Source organism: Vanessa cardui, chromosome Z (assembly GCF_905220365.1).
Source record: "Vanessa cardui chromosome Z, ilVanCard2.1, whole genome shotgun sequence".
In the NCBI taxonomy this organism is placed as follows: domain Eukaryota; kingdom Metazoa; phylum Arthropoda; class Insecta; order Lepidoptera; family Nymphalidae; genus Vanessa; species Vanessa cardui.
Genome location: NC_061154.1, coordinates 2658640 through 2677174, shown reverse-complemented (window position 1 = coordinate 2677174; position 18535 = coordinate 2658640). Strand labels below are relative to the sequence as shown.

Sequence of the window (18535 nt, the reverse complement as noted above, 5' to 3'; positions counted from 1 at the left end):
AGTTTTATCAAATTAGATTTACTTGTAATTACTTAGACAATATTATACAAACAGCCGCTTTTCCATGAAAGGGGTAGGCGTGACATTAAAAAATCGCCGATTGGAAGATATATTTGGGCGCGCACGTGAAGTTTTAATGCGACCGCCCCGTGTCGTAATTAGGAGTGTAGTATATTCGGGCGTGTGGTGGCGCTACGGTCGATAGCGGGGCAAGCAGTGTCCGGGTCACAGGGATCGATACCAGAGTACGGCGCGCGTCGAGCGAGCAGTCCGTCGACTGACGCGGCGGCGGTGTCACGCGTCCTATCTCATACTTCATGCGACCGGTGATCCCGCTATGAGCGGCCGCTTCCGCAGCGCGCCGCTGCTTCTTATAGCGCTCGTGGCAGCTTTCCTCCCACAAGCTGATTATGTCGCGTAAGTATATGAATTACTAGAGCGATTACAACTGGCAAAACTTTTTTCGAACTCTGCAAATGAGAAGTTTCAGCCACGCAACAAAGAGATTTTACGGAGTTACTTTAATAAAATCATGAATTAAAATTAACTTTTTTTTAGTTTAATTTGTATTAAAACGATAGTTTAATAAATGTTCTATCGATCTGTGATGCATAAATTGTGCTTTAAGTAGTTTAAGATGGTCAATAAATCATCGAAAAAAGTTTTGCCGTTCGAAAGTTTGCAGCGAACTATTGCACCGTGCGTCGAGTGCAATCGTATTTAAGGACGGAAATTTAAATTTTAACGACTTTTTGTGATTGAATAAAGTGACGTAATGTCTGTATTTTAATATTTGGCTGCGGTTCGGGTTTACGCTTACGTAGTTTAGAAGGTCACATGCGCAAAGACGAAATATTACAGTTTCGTAATTAAATATATCGAAATAAAAAATATACGCATTTGAAATTTAAAGTATAGTGACGATTATATTAAGTTTTTTGTTTTTGTTTTTTTTGTGTTGACGATTAAACTGTTTTAAGAAAAAGCGTAGCAGTTGCGTTGATGTGGGACTGAATTTATCGATTCGTCTAAGATTTTGGCATAAGCGTTCATTGTTTCATTGTTTCATCTCGGCGTTTCTGTGAATTCTAAAGGTATTTTTTGCCGTAACCACTGTTTCAAATTAATTATAAAATTGGGAGTGTATTGAACTTTATTATTTTTTGTGTTTTTGTTTTTATCGAACACTTTTAATATCAAAATAAAGACAAATTCTCAAATCGTAGTCTTATTTAATTATTCATCAGATATTTCAAGAATAACTAAAGATTATGCTTTTTCAGACATTCTTAGTATTGTGCTGTTTATATATTATAAATAAAATGTAATTGTCTATAAAAATACGCCAATCATTATATTTTGTAAAGATAATTTGTTCTTTTTGAAATAAAAGCTCAAGAACATACTTCAGTTTGCTAATTAATTAATTGAAATTAGCTTTTATTATTTTACATAAAAATTCATGAAATTATAAAATATAACAAAAAAACAACATCTTCAACTTTAATAATTTTGATTTTAACTCGTAGCTTAATGCTATTTTTATATTAATAATTATTATTTAATTTAAGCTATTATTAATTTAATTGTTTTATCAATCATTCAGTAGTTTAATAAATCGTTATAATTTTCTAAACAGTTTTCTATGTATTTTTATTTAATTGACGTCATATGAAAATTTAAGATTTATTTCGCAACCGATAAAGCGCGAATGTAATGAATAAAAAAATATTTAAATCAATATTTCCAAAAATATTCGAATTTGGAATTAAATTAATTTAATTTTTTAATATTTTTATGAATCTTTTCATATAAACCGTTAAGAGTTTCCGTTGTTTTTTTTTAAACTGACACTGAAAAGCGACTTCCAAGTTTGACTAAATTCAAATTGGCTATTTTGAAAATCGAACAAGTATTTGCACAAAGTAAAATTCCCTTTTGTAGGTATTCTCTTATTGGATAAATCTTTGAACTATATTGGTGCGTTCGTTTTTCATTACAAACGTAGTACAATTGCAGACATTATCTAAGCAAATTCTATACATATTTGTTTTATACTAATAAATATAATAGATAGAAAGTGTGTATTTGTTTGGATACGCTAATCGGGATCTATCATTCCAATTTTGAAAATTTGTTTTTACGTTAGATAGCCCATTCATTGACAAAGCTTATAGCCCAGATAACACCCTGCCTATAACCTACTAAGGCGCAGCAGTAACATTTTAACGAAAATAGTAAACTATGACTAAATATTGGCGACACTGTTATATGAAAAGACAAAAAAAAATTCAGGTAACGTTTTCGAATTAATTAGCTCAGTAATTAATTTGAAACTTTATTTCGAAGAAGAATTAATTAAAAAAAAAACGCTTGTAACTTGACCTACTTGTGTAGCAATCAGCTGGTTTTAATGTTTAATGGTATTTCGTGCACTCAATAATTAAGCCGATACATAATGGATTAAGACACACAAAGCTCGCCATGAAACGGTTTAAATTACGACTACGTTGTTAAGTTTCAGTTCACGTGGTTAATCTTCATGCTGTACATGTTAAACTTGAGGTAACAGCTTAATTGTAAGTAGGAAAATAAATCAAGCGATTAATATTTTGTATTTATGATTGATAATCATTTAAATGTAATAATAACATCGAATTGATATAGGTAATTATTTTTATAGTACACACTAGAACCAAGAAATTTTTGTTCTGCATTGTCATTCATTAATTCAGGTTCATTTTCAGAATCATGTTGATCCGGTGATCTCGGTACACACACATACACACACAAAGAGAGACAAAAATAGAGAGAGAGATGAAACCGCTGTATGAAATACTTTTATATTTATGTGTTATTTAAAACAGATAACAACTATCATTGGTGATCTGTGTGTCCACTTTTAATAAATAAAAATGATATATTTTGTTAAATCAAATATTTTATTACAATAAAACTACTACCATTTCGAAACGTTAACACGTAACCACTTTACGTTAGCAAAGGCGTCACTCCAAAATAATACATGTATATTGGGAAAGAGAAATGAGCATGGTATGTTCGAAATAATTATTAATGTTCTGATTTTATCATCGATATCACGAGATCAATTCACCGACAACGAAGCTACGCTTCCGCACAGCGTCGATTTTAACTGTAGTCTACCGAAATATGTCGAGCATTTCTCAATAGCTTAAGTGAAACCTGAATTTTTAATATTAATATCAACACTCTATGCTCATTCATAAATGCCGCTTCAGATGTTCAAATCGTATTTACTAGTCAATTTTAACTCTGCTTATATTTAGAATACAAACGTATGTGTGAATTACTTTGTGCGGCTTTATACGTCATCGCTGTTGTTTTTTTCGAACAATAAGTATTCTAGTGATTCTCGTCAGTATGCTACTTACAAGGGATCCCATCACTGGGATTTGTGGGGTGGTTTCGGTGGTACCACAACACCAAGCATTATTGCTTTCAGGCAGAATATCTGATGAGTGGATGAAACCTACTCAGACGAACATACACGAAGGCTATCTACTAATTTGTGAGCAATCCAAGAAAAAGAAAAAAAAAACAATTCCGTAATTGTTCCGTAATTATTCCGTATATCCGTATATAAATATAGAAATAAGTTCGTCGCCATTTATTCAATAAAAAAAATCTGTCACATTAAATATTATTATTGAAAACATTTTATGCTTACGATACGAATACTATAGATTTCAAAGTTTGAGTAATGGTGTACGTTTCATGCAACCTAAATACCAGTTTTAGTCGTTTATATTCCGTTTTGACAACTTAATGACGATGAAACGAAGAAAAGGGTGCATTTTCTTTTCGAAACGTAGAAATGTTTACTGGACTTGATGAGACTTGCGATTAAAATGTATTACTACTAGTAACTGTTTATTATTTTCTATTTAATACGATAAGCTATGAAATAATTCTTTAAAGCTATGAAAAAAATCACTAAAGATATTCCTGAGGAGAGAATACCTGCGATCATGGGTACAGTTCCAGCAAATAATAAATTTAATGTCTTCACGTGCTCGTTGGTAAACGGTTTTATTTTTCAGTATAGCCTAATGTGTCATTAGAAAATTTTGCCAAAATATTATTGGTTGAAAACAACATCCATAAAATTATAATTTAATAAAAAAGTATGATATAAAAACACATTTTTTTAATGGATTCTTAATTATTGTTCTAAATATAACACTTTTTGATCTACACAAAAATTATCCTCTTGAACTTAATACTGTTAAATTTAAAGCTGTTTGATTTTGTATATTATGAATAAACTATCAAAGACTCTTATTACGAGGATGAATGCTTTGAGGTTCAAGAAATACCCGTAATATTAAAATCCCTTTAAAAATATTTCATTAGAGAGATGGCTTTATGAGATCTGTATCTTCATAGATACCGAAGATTTCTTGGATAAATTACGTAGAAAAGTGTACATTTCAAAGAGCGTGCAATGAATACTTTTTGTGTCATTTATGTTACCATTCCATTAGAAAGATCTAATCAACTTTAAACGAACTGTGTTGGCCTTGGCACGAAACATGGGCTTGGAGCGGAAACTAACTGTTAATTAACGGTGTATAATTTTAAGGTTACGATTTTTTTATAACGTTTACCAGAAACGTTTGTAGGTAATTTATTTATAATACTTCTTATGTGACTATGACATGGTAAATTTGTGGCTTACAAATTGGTGACTTACTAATATTATTAATGAGTAACTAAATTAGCTGAGTGGAGTCACTGGTTTTAAGAAGATTTAAGGATTATTTTACGTCGCTTTTCTAATGTGAAAGAGTGAATACACGTAACATACAAAATAAATAAGTAAAATTTAAAATAAACTTCTGAAATAATTCTTACCAAGTTTACTTTTATTGCAATACTATTCTTTTGCTCTGACACACTTGCTAAGCTACATGGAGTATACCTAATTACGTAGTAGTCTTGTTTGTATGTTTTTGAATCAACTGCAATAACAACAACAGCCTGTAAATTTCCCACTGCTCTGTTAAGGCCTCCTCTCCCTTTGTGGAAATGGTTCGGAACATATTCCACCACGCTGTTCCAAAGCAAGTTGGTGGAATACACATGATTTATTTCTGGATTTCTTAGAAATTAAACACATGCAGGTTTCCTTTACCGCCGAGCACGAGATGAATTATAAACACAAATTAAGCACATAAATATACAGTGGTGCCCGCCTGGGTTTGAACGCGCGATCGTCGGTTAAGATGCACGGGTTCTTACCACTGGGCCATCTTGGCTCTTGTTGTTGAATGCGCTTATCTGACGTTTCAAAGTTTAAAATGAAAAAACAATTGCAATAAATAAATAGTTGATTAACAAAATTGTTGATAAAATACTATTACGCTACGAACTACAGGGCCGATCAAAAACGTTAAACGATGTTGAAGCCACACCAGACAGCTCGTCATAAATGTATGAATTAAATAACGTCAAATTAAACAGAAATTTGATTTAACATGTGTTATATGAACGTATATTACGGCATCCAGTCATTCATTGAAAATAACAGATTTATTGCCGTTCTGTCTATGTAATTTAAAAACGTTTATGTAACACAAGATTATAGACAGTTTTATTGTTGGTTACGAAGGTAAAATTATTTTATAGTCAGCGTCATTATATCGTCAGAGAAATTATATGCAATAGACAATGTAGATTATGAATCGGCAATAAAATTTTATGAAGGACATAACTTTTATCAATATTGCATACTTAATAGGATGAACTTATATTTTATTATGGAGATGTACGTTGGATAAATGTTGACTAACAAATTGTTTTCAGAATAGATGCTCTAAGATAATATTATTGTATCCATAATATTTTAACACAAAACTACGAATTAATATCAACCTCTAGAATCTCCGTATCACGTAGAGCCCTGAGGAGATTTCAAATTCAAAGCTATCGGAAATATATATTTTTCACTAACATGTTAAAACAATTATTAGTTTATAAATTATATTTAATAATGAACACTTTCCTTAAGTAAGTTAATATAATATCAGAAATTCTAATATATTTAAAAGACTAAGTATCTGATATTTCGTAGCAACTCGTAGCGTTCCGTAGCACTCAGCGTAGCATATAAGCGCAAATCGCTTCGCGTGCGACTTGACACGATTATTTACGTTGATGTAAAATTTTAAGTAAAAGTAAAGTAAAGTAAAGTAACAGCCTGTAAATTTCCCACTGCTGAGATAAGGCCTCCTCTTCCATTAAGGAGAGAGATTGGAACATATTCCACCACGCTGTTCCAATGCGGGTTGGTGGAATGCACATGTGACAGAATTTCGATGAAATTAGACACATGCAGGTTTCCTCACGATGTTTTCCTTCACCGCCGAGCACGAGATGAATTATAAACACAATTAAGCACATATATATAGTGGTGCTTGCCTGGGTTTGAACCCGCAATCATCGGTTAAGATGCACGCGTTCTAACCACTGGGCCATCTCAGCTCCATTAATTTTAAGTATCACATCGATACTTCTTTTTAGCTATAATAAAAAAAGGCTTCAGATATTTACTGCACAATAAATATTTTAGTTCGTATAATTGTTGCTAGGAATTGCATTTCTAATAATATAATTCAGAATTTCTACTACGGAGGCCAACCTCGAATATTAGCCTGTCGACGAGATATTATCGTGCACATTTCTCTATGAAAATACACGTGAATTATATTTGCTTTCGCTCTTATATCCATTCCGGTCACGGTCAACGATATATAAAGGGATATCTTAAAACGTTTGTGCGTTTTAAGTAAGCTATGACTAATCTCTCAAAACGTAAATATAGACAACTGCTAATATTTAGTAAGTTATATTTAGAAGGTGCATTGACCCCTGTTAACAATAAAAAAAGGTACACATACTTATTGAAGCACGTTAGAAGATTTACTTAATGGGTATTATTAAAATAGAAACGATAATCAATAGACTAATAAGAAAAAGATAGTTATTACAGGATTAAGAAACTTCGTCATAAATTTAAATATAGACAATTGAAACTATTAATTAAGTAAACATTTAAAAATAAGGTAAGATTTCAAGTTGCCTAATTCGAGCAACGTTTTTATTCATCATCATTTTTAGTTTTCATATCACCCTGTGCTCGCACATAATGAACATTCATTTTCATATTTTTCTTTTCGTTTTTTCGTAACGCGCCTAAAATGTTACTTAACTTAGTAAAACATATTTTAAGACCACGATATATTCCACGCATCACCTGTATTAAAAAATACGAACGAATGGTATACAAAAATGGAAGTATCATTATTAAAAGTAACACACTACAATGAACTACAAGCAATTTCAAAATGTATATATAATTTGAGGAAATAAAAATATCGATATAACTTATAATTGGTTCTCGATACGAGTATATAATATCAATATTGCTTTAAAGTACGTTCTGATAATGAGAAATACATATTTGTGTTTTTCATTAACGTATAGAGCTTCGTGATTTGAATTATTACGAGAGAAAGAATATGAAACCAGTAGCATGTAAGTTTCCATGGATGAAATAGAAAACTTCTTTTAAGAACAAGGTTTTGGAAGCTTGAGCTGATTCCCTATCGCTGGTAATGTGTCAGGTAGGTACGATACGATTCGAGGGAAATGTAACTATAAAAAAATTATACATTCTATAGAAAATATTTCCGCCATATTGAATTTCGCAACTGATTGAATTTAGATATTTTGAACAGAGATAAATGGAAGACTATATTAAATATAATTTTGTACTAATGTGGTTTTAACGGAGAGAAAACTGGAATAATCCTAGACTAAGGATTTTATTTTATAAACTTTGATTTATAATTTTAATACAATTTTCAATTAACAGGTAAATTTTGTAATAGTTTTCTTATATCTTTTCATTTCATTTATGTAAATATTTGCATTGTTTGAAAAATATTAATTACATTAAAATGTTTAAAGTTATTTTTAAAACAAATTTGTTCATTTGAGACTGAATGTAAAATAACATATAATACCGTGAAGCACAAGCTCCTTTCTTAAGGAGTTGTGAAATTTATTCCACCGCGTGGCTTAAATGGACTTTGTAAGTAAATATCGCTGAAGTCTTTACGACATTTTTCTTTTAATTTAAGAGAGGAAACATACTTTATCTTTCAGTTTACAGTTTTTCTTTTTTCCAGAATATAATTTCTTTACAATTGATATAAAAATGTTTATAATATACCGTTTCAATCTATAATAGTTAGAGAGGGCTGGTTCTTTTTTTACCCAGAGGATCGGAATTGCGATTCAACGGGGAAATGCTGCTAGCATTCTTGCCACCATTCCACGCGGTCAAGATTTATACAGTAACTAGTTTTAGTTCATATTTTTATATATTTAAGCATTTAATGTTATTAATTCTTATGTTAATATATGTATTATAATAAAGCCAATATAAAAAAATCTAGAATATAAATTGTAAAATATCTGTAAAAGAATGAAAAAAAAGTTAAAGAAAAATGATTATATACGTTCATAAGAGCCACTTAAGCGGTTAATATCGTACTGAAAATTTTCTTATTATCGTGTAGGAAATATTACGCTCCGTTACGCGAGATACTAGAATATGATAATACTTTAATAACTTCACACGTGTAAAAATAGATTCTACTGAGAACGCTCACTACATACTTATCACGTTATTTATTCTCTTTAAAGGAAAATTTTATCTGTAAAATAAATTGTTACGAGCGACACACTCACACATACATGCACACTAAATATATTTCTTTCCTTTAAGTTGGTATGTTGGAGACGTATTGTTTGGAGAGCACCTCGAACTATATATGTTTCTGACTGGGATGAGATTTGTAGTGTGGGTGGGTTTTGTGGAGATAGTAAACTGAACTTTTCGCGTCTTCAAATACACACATACGTTCGTGTATATTGTATTACACGAACACATTTTATTTCATTTTCAGAGACAAGAAAAATAAAACGATAATTAAAATTTACTCCGACTTCCTATACCAAAATTGTTTTCTTGCTTATATTTAAAAGTTCAAAAGCAAAATTTCGTAGCTCAGAGCGCTGTAACCGTTTCCTAAGAACCGTTTGAATTAATCAGCTTTGTATTTCAAAGGTAAATTGGAAAGTTAAGGGCCCTTTAATATCTAGTACTTTCACATCGTTAAATTCGTAAGCTCTGTATAGCGTTAGATCACCCTTGGGGGACGATTTAATTGGTCGAGATTAAATTTTTGATTGCTTAAACTAACTGGTTAAACATTTTAAAAAGGTATGTATTTTGTTCTTAAGCGCGAGTTCTTTGGTTTCTTTTAAAAATGTGAGTATTATACATTTATATTAAAATCGTGTAGATATGTTTGTAATATTACAATATTTGGTGAATATTGTATGAATACAAGGCATGGATTGACTTTCATGATTGGATTAAACAGACATTATAAATAATATTACCAATATTTAAAACGTGATATTTGAATTCTCATTTATTACTATTTAGCAAATACAAGAAAAAAAACCAAACACAGCATATATTAAAAGGCTTCGATGGAATTTAAGAGCCAAACATTCATTTAATCTATCAAACAGAAATACTTTTGCTTATAACATATTATTACTTAACATAGTACACTCAGCGGTTTAAGAAATAATTCATAATTCAACATATTATTATTTTTAAAGTTTATAAAAAAATTTTAATTCAATTCAATTTAGTGTCAACAGTGGCATAATAGTGATCCGTAATAACCAATTTAGTAGATTTAACACAGCTCGTCAAGCATACTCGACTGAATTATTCTTTAACTTTAAAATGAAAATCGAACGAACACAGCTGTTATTTTGGTTTTCCTAACTGGTGGTAAGTCAAACTGTTAAATGACATCATCTATTCTTTCAGTTAGAAACTAGCTCCACTTCGCTGTTTAAATTCGAGTATACACATATGCTAAATTGCATCCGAGAAATCAGGCTTTCACGTGTTATTTTCTTTCTCTGTTGCTCAATGTGCATTTATATTAGAACATCTTAGGAGAAGCACACTAAATATTATTTACTTTACTTACATAATATTTAACTGTGCTTATATTTCAATGGTTAAAACTGAGAAACGTTTTGATATTATTAATAACTTACTCCGTATACTTTTTTAAAGTTTTCGTAAAATAATCACAGTGTAAATTGTTTCTGTATAAAATTTAAGTTTATTTAATATTTTCGGTTACATTGCAATCAACGCGTCCTTGGCATGGAAAAGCAAATAGACTCAGGCGCGAAGTATCAAACCGTGTGAAATATACACATGTCATTAAGCGAAAATGAATAATTAAACAGTTTGCAATAATAAAGGCTCAAATTATATCGATATAATTACGGGAAAAATTTCTCAGTATTCTATATTCGAATGTTATATATTTTGAAACATACTTAACTAGTATGATGTAGTCGAAGAGGATATATACTTCAAGGTTCAAAACGCTTTTATTACTCACTAGCGTTACTTTGATAACCTAAGACCTAGGGTAGAAAATCATTGAGCCTAAACAGTGGCGAAGAAAAGTTGCAAATATACTTTTTGCCATGAACTAATGATATTACTTTTCTGTTCCCTTTACATTAAATATATATTTATATTTGGCTTGATTGTACATTCGTATCATAGTCCGGTATCTGTGAACAGCTGGTGTCTGAGTTTAGCATAAGAGTGGCCCGTATTACTAGGTGCCCATTCCACGGTAAAAAGTATCTTTTGTTTGACATGATGATGATAGATATTATAGATACTAGAGTTTTGGAAGATATTCGATAAAAAATGGTTAATAATTTAAACAATATTTTAAAACAAAAACTGTACGTTTATGTAACTTAAATCATAGAAATATCGATCAATTTGATCTACTCATCCTCATTAAAAATAAATATACATAATTTTCTTAGGTACAAGAGTAAGAATACAACGGGTCAATGAACTCGAAATTATATTTTATATTAATAATTTAAGGTGTTCACTATAAAAAGCGACATTATCGGATAGACTATCAACAGAAAGCGTAATAAATTTGTAGTAAATTTTGTTGACACGGAATATTTTTTCAAGGGATCGGTCGTTATGATATTCGTTAATAGAGGTCAAAGAAACAGTTTATTTCCACAAATGTTATCTCTATTACTATCATATATATTTTTTTATGATTTAAATTGAGCATGATATTTAACTCAAAATACAGCAGGACCACACCCTTAAATGTATACGTCAGCGCCGTATTTGCGGAGTTTTTCAGTTGCTGACGACGACTTTACATCTCCTCAATCTTCAAATCTCCTTACAGTGTTGATTTAAATTTTCATTAATTTTAAATGTACTATATTCTATTTTAGAAAATGAAGCGATTATAATTCTTGATAAAATTTGTGGACGAAATTGATTCCATAGTTTTCATTGTTCTAAATTTGTAAATTCTTTCATACATTAAAAGGTTAATAATCTGTAAATAGTATAAATGTTCTCATTATATACATAAGTGCCTCTTTTTGTTCTAAAGACAAAGCGTTAGTCTGAATCGATTTGAAAGATGTTTTTATTTTTATCGCTAACCATAATTTTCTTATGGTTTTACTTCTCTGAATAAAAATAACGTTCTATTATGAATGTCTTGGGAACGATATAAATAAATAAAATTGATTAATTAAAAACATTCACCAAAAATAAGACGCCTTTTATTTGAATAGTAATTCAATTGCTGTTAATACAGAGATTTATTAAGGATTGATTAAGGAGGAGTATTTATTTATATACCTATTCTGGTACAAAGTCGAGTTACGAAATGAAAACGGATTATATCTAACAGGTTCGTTGCTTTTTCAAAGGTCATTGGCCTCGCGGCTTTCGTCGCCCGTGGATGACGCGCAAACGGCAGGAATTATATTAACTTACAATCATATTTTAATACATTATAAAATAATTTGTTTTTTATATAATTTCTAGTAATTCAATACGTTTGCTTTAGATATGTACAAGGAATCATTATTTATTTTCATAAGAAACATCAAAATCAACATCTTAATTGTAAACAAATAAGTACAGAAAATAGTTTCTTTGCAAACCAAGAATATTGGGCAGAATGCTAGCAGCATTTCATCGTTGAAACAAACCAGCTCTCCTGTCACTGGTGGAGACTATGAGGCGAGATGCTTTACATTTAATGAAGATTTTTATGCATTGCTTACTAGAATGAAAATATTAATGATGTATCTACAAAGCAGTCTTTACAAATTCATTACAATATATATTAGTAGTCTTAGAATATATAGATTTCGTGTATCATATTCAACAGTTTCGAACTCTATGGCTTAAATACGTGATAGTTAATCTACCAAGTCTATTAAATCCGTTGTACGATGGTTTAACAGATTACAAGTTTCGGAAACACCAAAGCTAGTTTCCATTACTAGGTAGAATTCAAACAAGATTACATACGAAAATGTAATTCTCTGTTACCTCTGTGAAGCACACCAAGACCATAATAGTATTATAGACGCCAGGAGAATTTATATACAACACTAAAACCATTCGACAAAGATATATATTCCCCACATTCGCAGTAATAAGTATTGTATGTTTTAGCGGAATGCACTTAAATTCAGCGAATTTAATGCAGGATAAATATTTAGTTGTATTTAATTTACATATGTAATTTAATTAACAATATAATTTTATTCTGTTTCATGACAATTCCAAAATTTTCATAAGAATTAAGTTTGAATAAGGAATATATTGATTTGAATTTTATTTTAAGAATTATTTTATCTATATTTAAAGAAATTTAAAATTCCAATATTTCTATGTATTAGTAGCACACATTGCAAAATTAAACAAAAATTTGCGAACACGTCAATAAAATTACATGCAGTCTAAGTGTTTGTGAAATTCACTGTCTAGCATTAATCGGTATCAGCAAAGATATTGCTAGTGGAACATTTAGTGGAAACAATATATACTAGTATACAGTTGTTGACTACTTTTCAAGAGCTTAAATTACGGAAAGATATTCAGTCGCTGTACGGGTTTGAAAATTGGAATTCATAATCCAATGGCACGGCTTTACTAGGTACTAGTACTATTTCATATACCGAATTCTTAATGGGCGGTGGACTAAACATCGCTTGACCCACCAAGCCACGTATCATAAAAATGACTACTATCAGAACATGTGAATCGTAATCGAAGTTCGCATGTTCGAATCCAAAAGAACACTACCGAATCTTTAAATGTTTAACATACATATATATGATACTGATATCACTAATGCTTATTAAATGTAATTTGTAATTTTTTTAGATGTAACTGATTGAATTACTCTTAAACAGTTGTACCTTGTATCGATATCGATAAATTGTTTTGTGTTTATTTCTGTGGTATCTGTATGGTTTAGATCAGTAGTTCTCAAACTTATTTTTCTCGTGGACCACTTTTAAAAATTTTATTTGTATCGGTGGACCCCCTGGTTCTACATTTCTACCACATTCCTAAAGTCGCCAAAAAAATAAAAAAAATGTGTCGCTTCTGAGTCCTGTCCCTATATTCCGATAGATAAAATAAAAACGAGACATAGTACATTTTCTAACACTTTACTTATTAAAAGAATAGAATTACAAGAAAAAATTAATAAGTTTAACTAACTATGCTTACATTGTTGCTCTTTATATTCAAAAGCAAATAAATTTTCGTGAACCCCCATTAACATCTAATGGACCTCCATTTTTATTCACGCCTACGTAGACAGCCATCACGTCTCCCGTGGACCCCTGGGGTCCACCTGGACCACTTTGGGAATCACTGGTTTAGACTGATCGATCTGGAATTAAAGACAATAGGCATCCAGCGTCACATCATATTGTAATTATTGTCATTGTATAATTAGAAGTAGAGGGTTTTGATAGTAATAGGATGTGCAATTTTTAAAATATAAAATATTTTAAATAATTGTAATAAAATATTCGATCGTTTCATTAAAGCAAGGTTTACCCGAGATAGTATTAAGGTATTTTTTACAACGCCGCTGTCTTCATAAAATAGCTAATTATTCTGTAAAGTGATTTAATTAAACCTACGTAAACGTTAACCGCAAGTATTTAATTTCATAACGAAAGCATATTGTTATACATTAACTAACAATGTTGAAATATTTTATAATAAAACATAAATTAGAATAAGTATATAAAACTAATTAATAAGTAAGTTCTCGGAATTTGTAGAACAGCGATGCTAATGCTCCCACTATTTTAATACCCTTATAGTTTTCACATTTATTATTCCTTGTTATAAATAATAACTATTATACTGATTTGAAATGAACAATAATAAAGGTACTCTTCATTTAGTCGTATTACCTTCATGCGGTATTTCATTTGAATTCTACGATTCGAACGTGATAGTGTGATAACCTAAATGATATTAATAAGATTAGTGATTAGCTTTTGCAAGCGTTCCATCTCTGGAATTAATATTTGGTCAATCGGAATAGTTTAATATATCCTATCATATTCAACTCGCGTCGATGTGTGTATCCGTGTAGCGTTGTGTATGTAGTGTGTGTATAAGTATTCGATTACGTTTGTGTGATTCCAATACTATAATTATTATTAGACAAATAATTAAAGATCATTTTACAATAATTATTTGACAAAAAATGAAGATCATTTTATTCAATTCTTCAAGCTTTTCAAGGTCAGACCTAACAAGCTGAATTAATACCAACTCCTCTAATTCTAAAGGGGGTTTTTAGATGTTGATTCAGTACCAATGACAATACGTTTTTATGGCAAGCAAAACAATTCTACTATATGAAATGGGGTTGCATGTAATTCGCCGGTACCAAAGTAGTAAAGTCTGGTACACTGGAATAATTTAAAAAACAGTTGTAGCCTCTCCGTATCTTTACAGAGGTCACGGAATCTTACGGAATTGCTTTGACATGCTACCGCGACAATATTAAACAACATATACTTCAAAACTCGAGTTTGGTTCCAGCAAAGGGACTCCTAAACAATCGACAAAACAGCTACGAAATAAAGACAGTTTAAAAAAATACTTTCGATTTAATTAAATTGATTACACAAGTAATACTAGCACAGTATAAAACATAACTATAATATTATAATACTGTCCATTGCGTACGACAAGAAATAAAATTATTATAAAAGCAGAATAAAAGCCACTTACAATTTACAATTTGCAAACTAGCGTAATTTCTAGTACAACCTTTGACACGGTAATATTTATACTATCAAATGAATACTCAGACTATCTTAATAAATTCCAGGAAATGGATCGTAACAGAAATAAACTTCATTCGTGCGGAAATGAAAGGGAAAGTTAAAATTTATAGTAACGTTTATAAATAAACTTTCGCGTGGATATAATACTATAGAAAACAGTGTTTGTTTTGTTTGTGAAATATATTTTTGATGTTCAATTCATTTTGGTTATTAACGTATATGAAATATGTGTTCGCTGAGTGGATAATTTATATCAATATGGAACAACTTCTATGATGAAAATTCAATGATACATATTGGCTATCGCCTGCGTGTTTGCTTGCGTTTTATGGGTTCGTCATCAAGTGTTATAAAAAGTATGTCAATCTCGAGGTTTACTTCATACAAAGTTTCAGAAATTCGGTGAATGATGTATACAATTTATTAACATAAGAATAAATAACATTAAATGCTTAAATAAATACAAATATGAACTAAAACTAGTTACTGTATAAATCTTGACCGCGTGAAATGGTGGCAAGAATGCTACCAGCATTTCCCCGTTGAATCGCAATTCCGATCCTCTAAAAAAACCTGTTCTCCTGTCGCCAGTGGAGGCAATGAGGCGAGGTGTTATACTTTTGTTAAAGCTTTTTGCACCACTACTCCAAAGGCCAAGCGTTTCGATAGCTAATTATTGGACAGAATTATTGGTATATATGACAATAATATTGTTTCGAAAAATATGTCGCCCATAATCTCCCCTTGTAATAAAACCCAGCAAGTTATGACTCATGCGAATCTATTGCCATAAAATCTATTCTCGGTAACCGCGATGCTATTATTATCGTTGATAAAGAATATTTTGGTACGTCTGTTTGCAATCAATAGAGTCTACAGTTGGATCGATCAAACGTGGTTTTGATAACGTATTACTTCAAGGAGAAAAATTAATCGATCTCTAGGGCGGCAGATCTACTTCCTTGCCATTCAAACGATCGCTATTTACGTAGCGAAAACACCTGCTCAGATTCAGCTTTGTCGGTCGTATAGTTTCAAGGCTGACGTCATACTCTCGGTTCCTCTCGGTTTATTATTGCGAGTTTATTTCCGTAAAAACTGTGCTTATAAATACTTAAAGATACAAGAGGTAGTAGTTTAGGAAAGTTAGTGAAACCAAACAACCTGGCCTGAGTACTTGTCTGTTTTGGCCAGGGAGTTGTTTGTATATCATCTGTATAATTATTTTTAGACACTTGATTACATATAAGTTATGAACATAATTTGTTTTAGTGATAGAATCTGTAGCAGTACATATCAAAATGAACCAAATAATAAAAATAAAATAAATAAAAACGACAAAATTTAAATTTTAGAAACATTAAATTACACTTAATATTTTTTATCTGGGTTTGAACTTAAGACTATAAGATCTGTAGTCACATAGTCTACATACTTACTGTAAGTAGACAGTAAACCTCCGATATATCTTCTTAATAAAACCTATTACTAAAATTAAATATAAATACAGTTAACTAAACCGAAATAATTGAATGCAATGAAAATAAAACACAAATCTTTGATACTTAATCTGATTAAATAATCTTTATATACCTTTAATAAACAAACCGACCACATATGTTTTTAATTTACATTTATCAATATAAAAATAGAGGTAGTCTACATTGAGCTAACACAGTCTCGTTTCCTGTATTACTTTATTTACATTCATCGAAGCTCCAATTACTATATTGTAAAATAAACCTAACCACCTGAGCGCAAACTATTGCGTGTAAAACTAACGGGCAAAAATATAAACTATTTTCCATGTATGCTATTCGAAAGTCTGAATAGAGAGATTGGTATTTTTTACATTACTGAAGGTTCTAACGCAGTCCGGGTTAATTTACATAAGCGATATATCTCAATGTTGGAGGCCAAAAGCCCACGCGATTCCATACTTAACATATCACTGGAAGAATGTATTTAATAGCAAATGTTAGACTTTTTAATATGAACGCTTTGCATACTCTGATTTGATAATTAAATTGCTCATAATATAAATGTATATATATTTTTTATATTTTTCGTTATTTTTAACGCCGTCAGAAAATCAAATTAATGTATTTTTAAAAAACTTTTTATCGAAACAAATTCCCAGCGAAATGGAAAATTAGCTAGTCTAATCAAATTTAAAATTACTTAACTCCATTAGGCTCATAGAAACACATTTGAATCGTCGTGATTGTTGTATTTAAACTAAACTACCACTGTTTCAGTAAATCGATTCTACCGAGAAGTAGAGAAACTCATTATTTATTCTTATCCAGTACTTTAATTACGTAGTTTATCAATACGCTACAATTAAATTTATATATCCTGCGTAGCAATAAACAAATTAACTCATCACTTCTATCATTAATTTAACCTTCTATTCTTATAGTTTTCATCCGTCTTAACGACTTTACTTAATGCATTTAAAGAAAATATCGCATTTTGTTGTTTTAGTCTTTGGAAACAGAGATAATATTTTTTTATTCTGAGTAAGAAATTTCTTGTGAGATCGCTATTTATCATGAGAATTCGGACTTTGAACGCAGGCGAGATCTGCAGTTAACGACCCAGTGAATTTTGAATATAAATTGATATTCACTCCGATCGACATACATAAAACTACTAGATAGTATGAAGAATACATAAATTCAAACACCGACGAATCGCCACCGACCACATCTTAGATATTACATCGTTTGAGAATATCATTAAATTAGCTTACACACCATTTGAGTAAAAACATTAAAATGCAAACATTATTGCTTGAAATTTAATCCATAAAAATAAGGTATCCCGTATTAGTTAGGCTATTTAAAATAAATATAAATTCACTAAGTATCGCTTAATATAAACATAAATAATACATTTTACCTTAGATAAACTAATGCTTCAAAGTACGTTGATAAGTTCATTCAACTCGTTTAAATGTACATAAAAAGAGCTGATAGTTATTTTATTTAACATTATTAAACACGTAATATGGTTCTGTAAGCTATTATATACGTAATACTAAACTGTGGTGTTGCTTGGTGGTAGGGCTTTGTGAAAGCCCTAGGCCCCTATGTCCATTATTCGAGCAATTAAACTGGTTCACTCACCATTCAAACTATTGCTGCAAGTTATTCGTAACATATTGAAGAATATGTACGTATACGGATAATAA

The 18535-nt window shown here is 30.5% G+C and overlaps 1 protein-coding gene across 1 annotated transcript in view; it reads left to right on the top strand.

Moving 5' to 3' along the window:
* The first annotated feature begins 285 nt into the window (after window positions 1–285).
* Window positions 286–18535, top strand: part of LOC124543128 (gamma-aminobutyric acid receptor subunit beta) — a 41935-nt gene continuing 23685 nt past the window's right edge. Inside the window, exon 1 of the mRNA XM_047121194.1 lies at window positions 286–417. Coding sequence (XP_046977150.1) covers window positions 338–417 — 80 coding nt within the window. The 5' untranslated portion in view covers window positions 286–337. The remainder of the gene's footprint in view (window positions 418–18535) is intronic.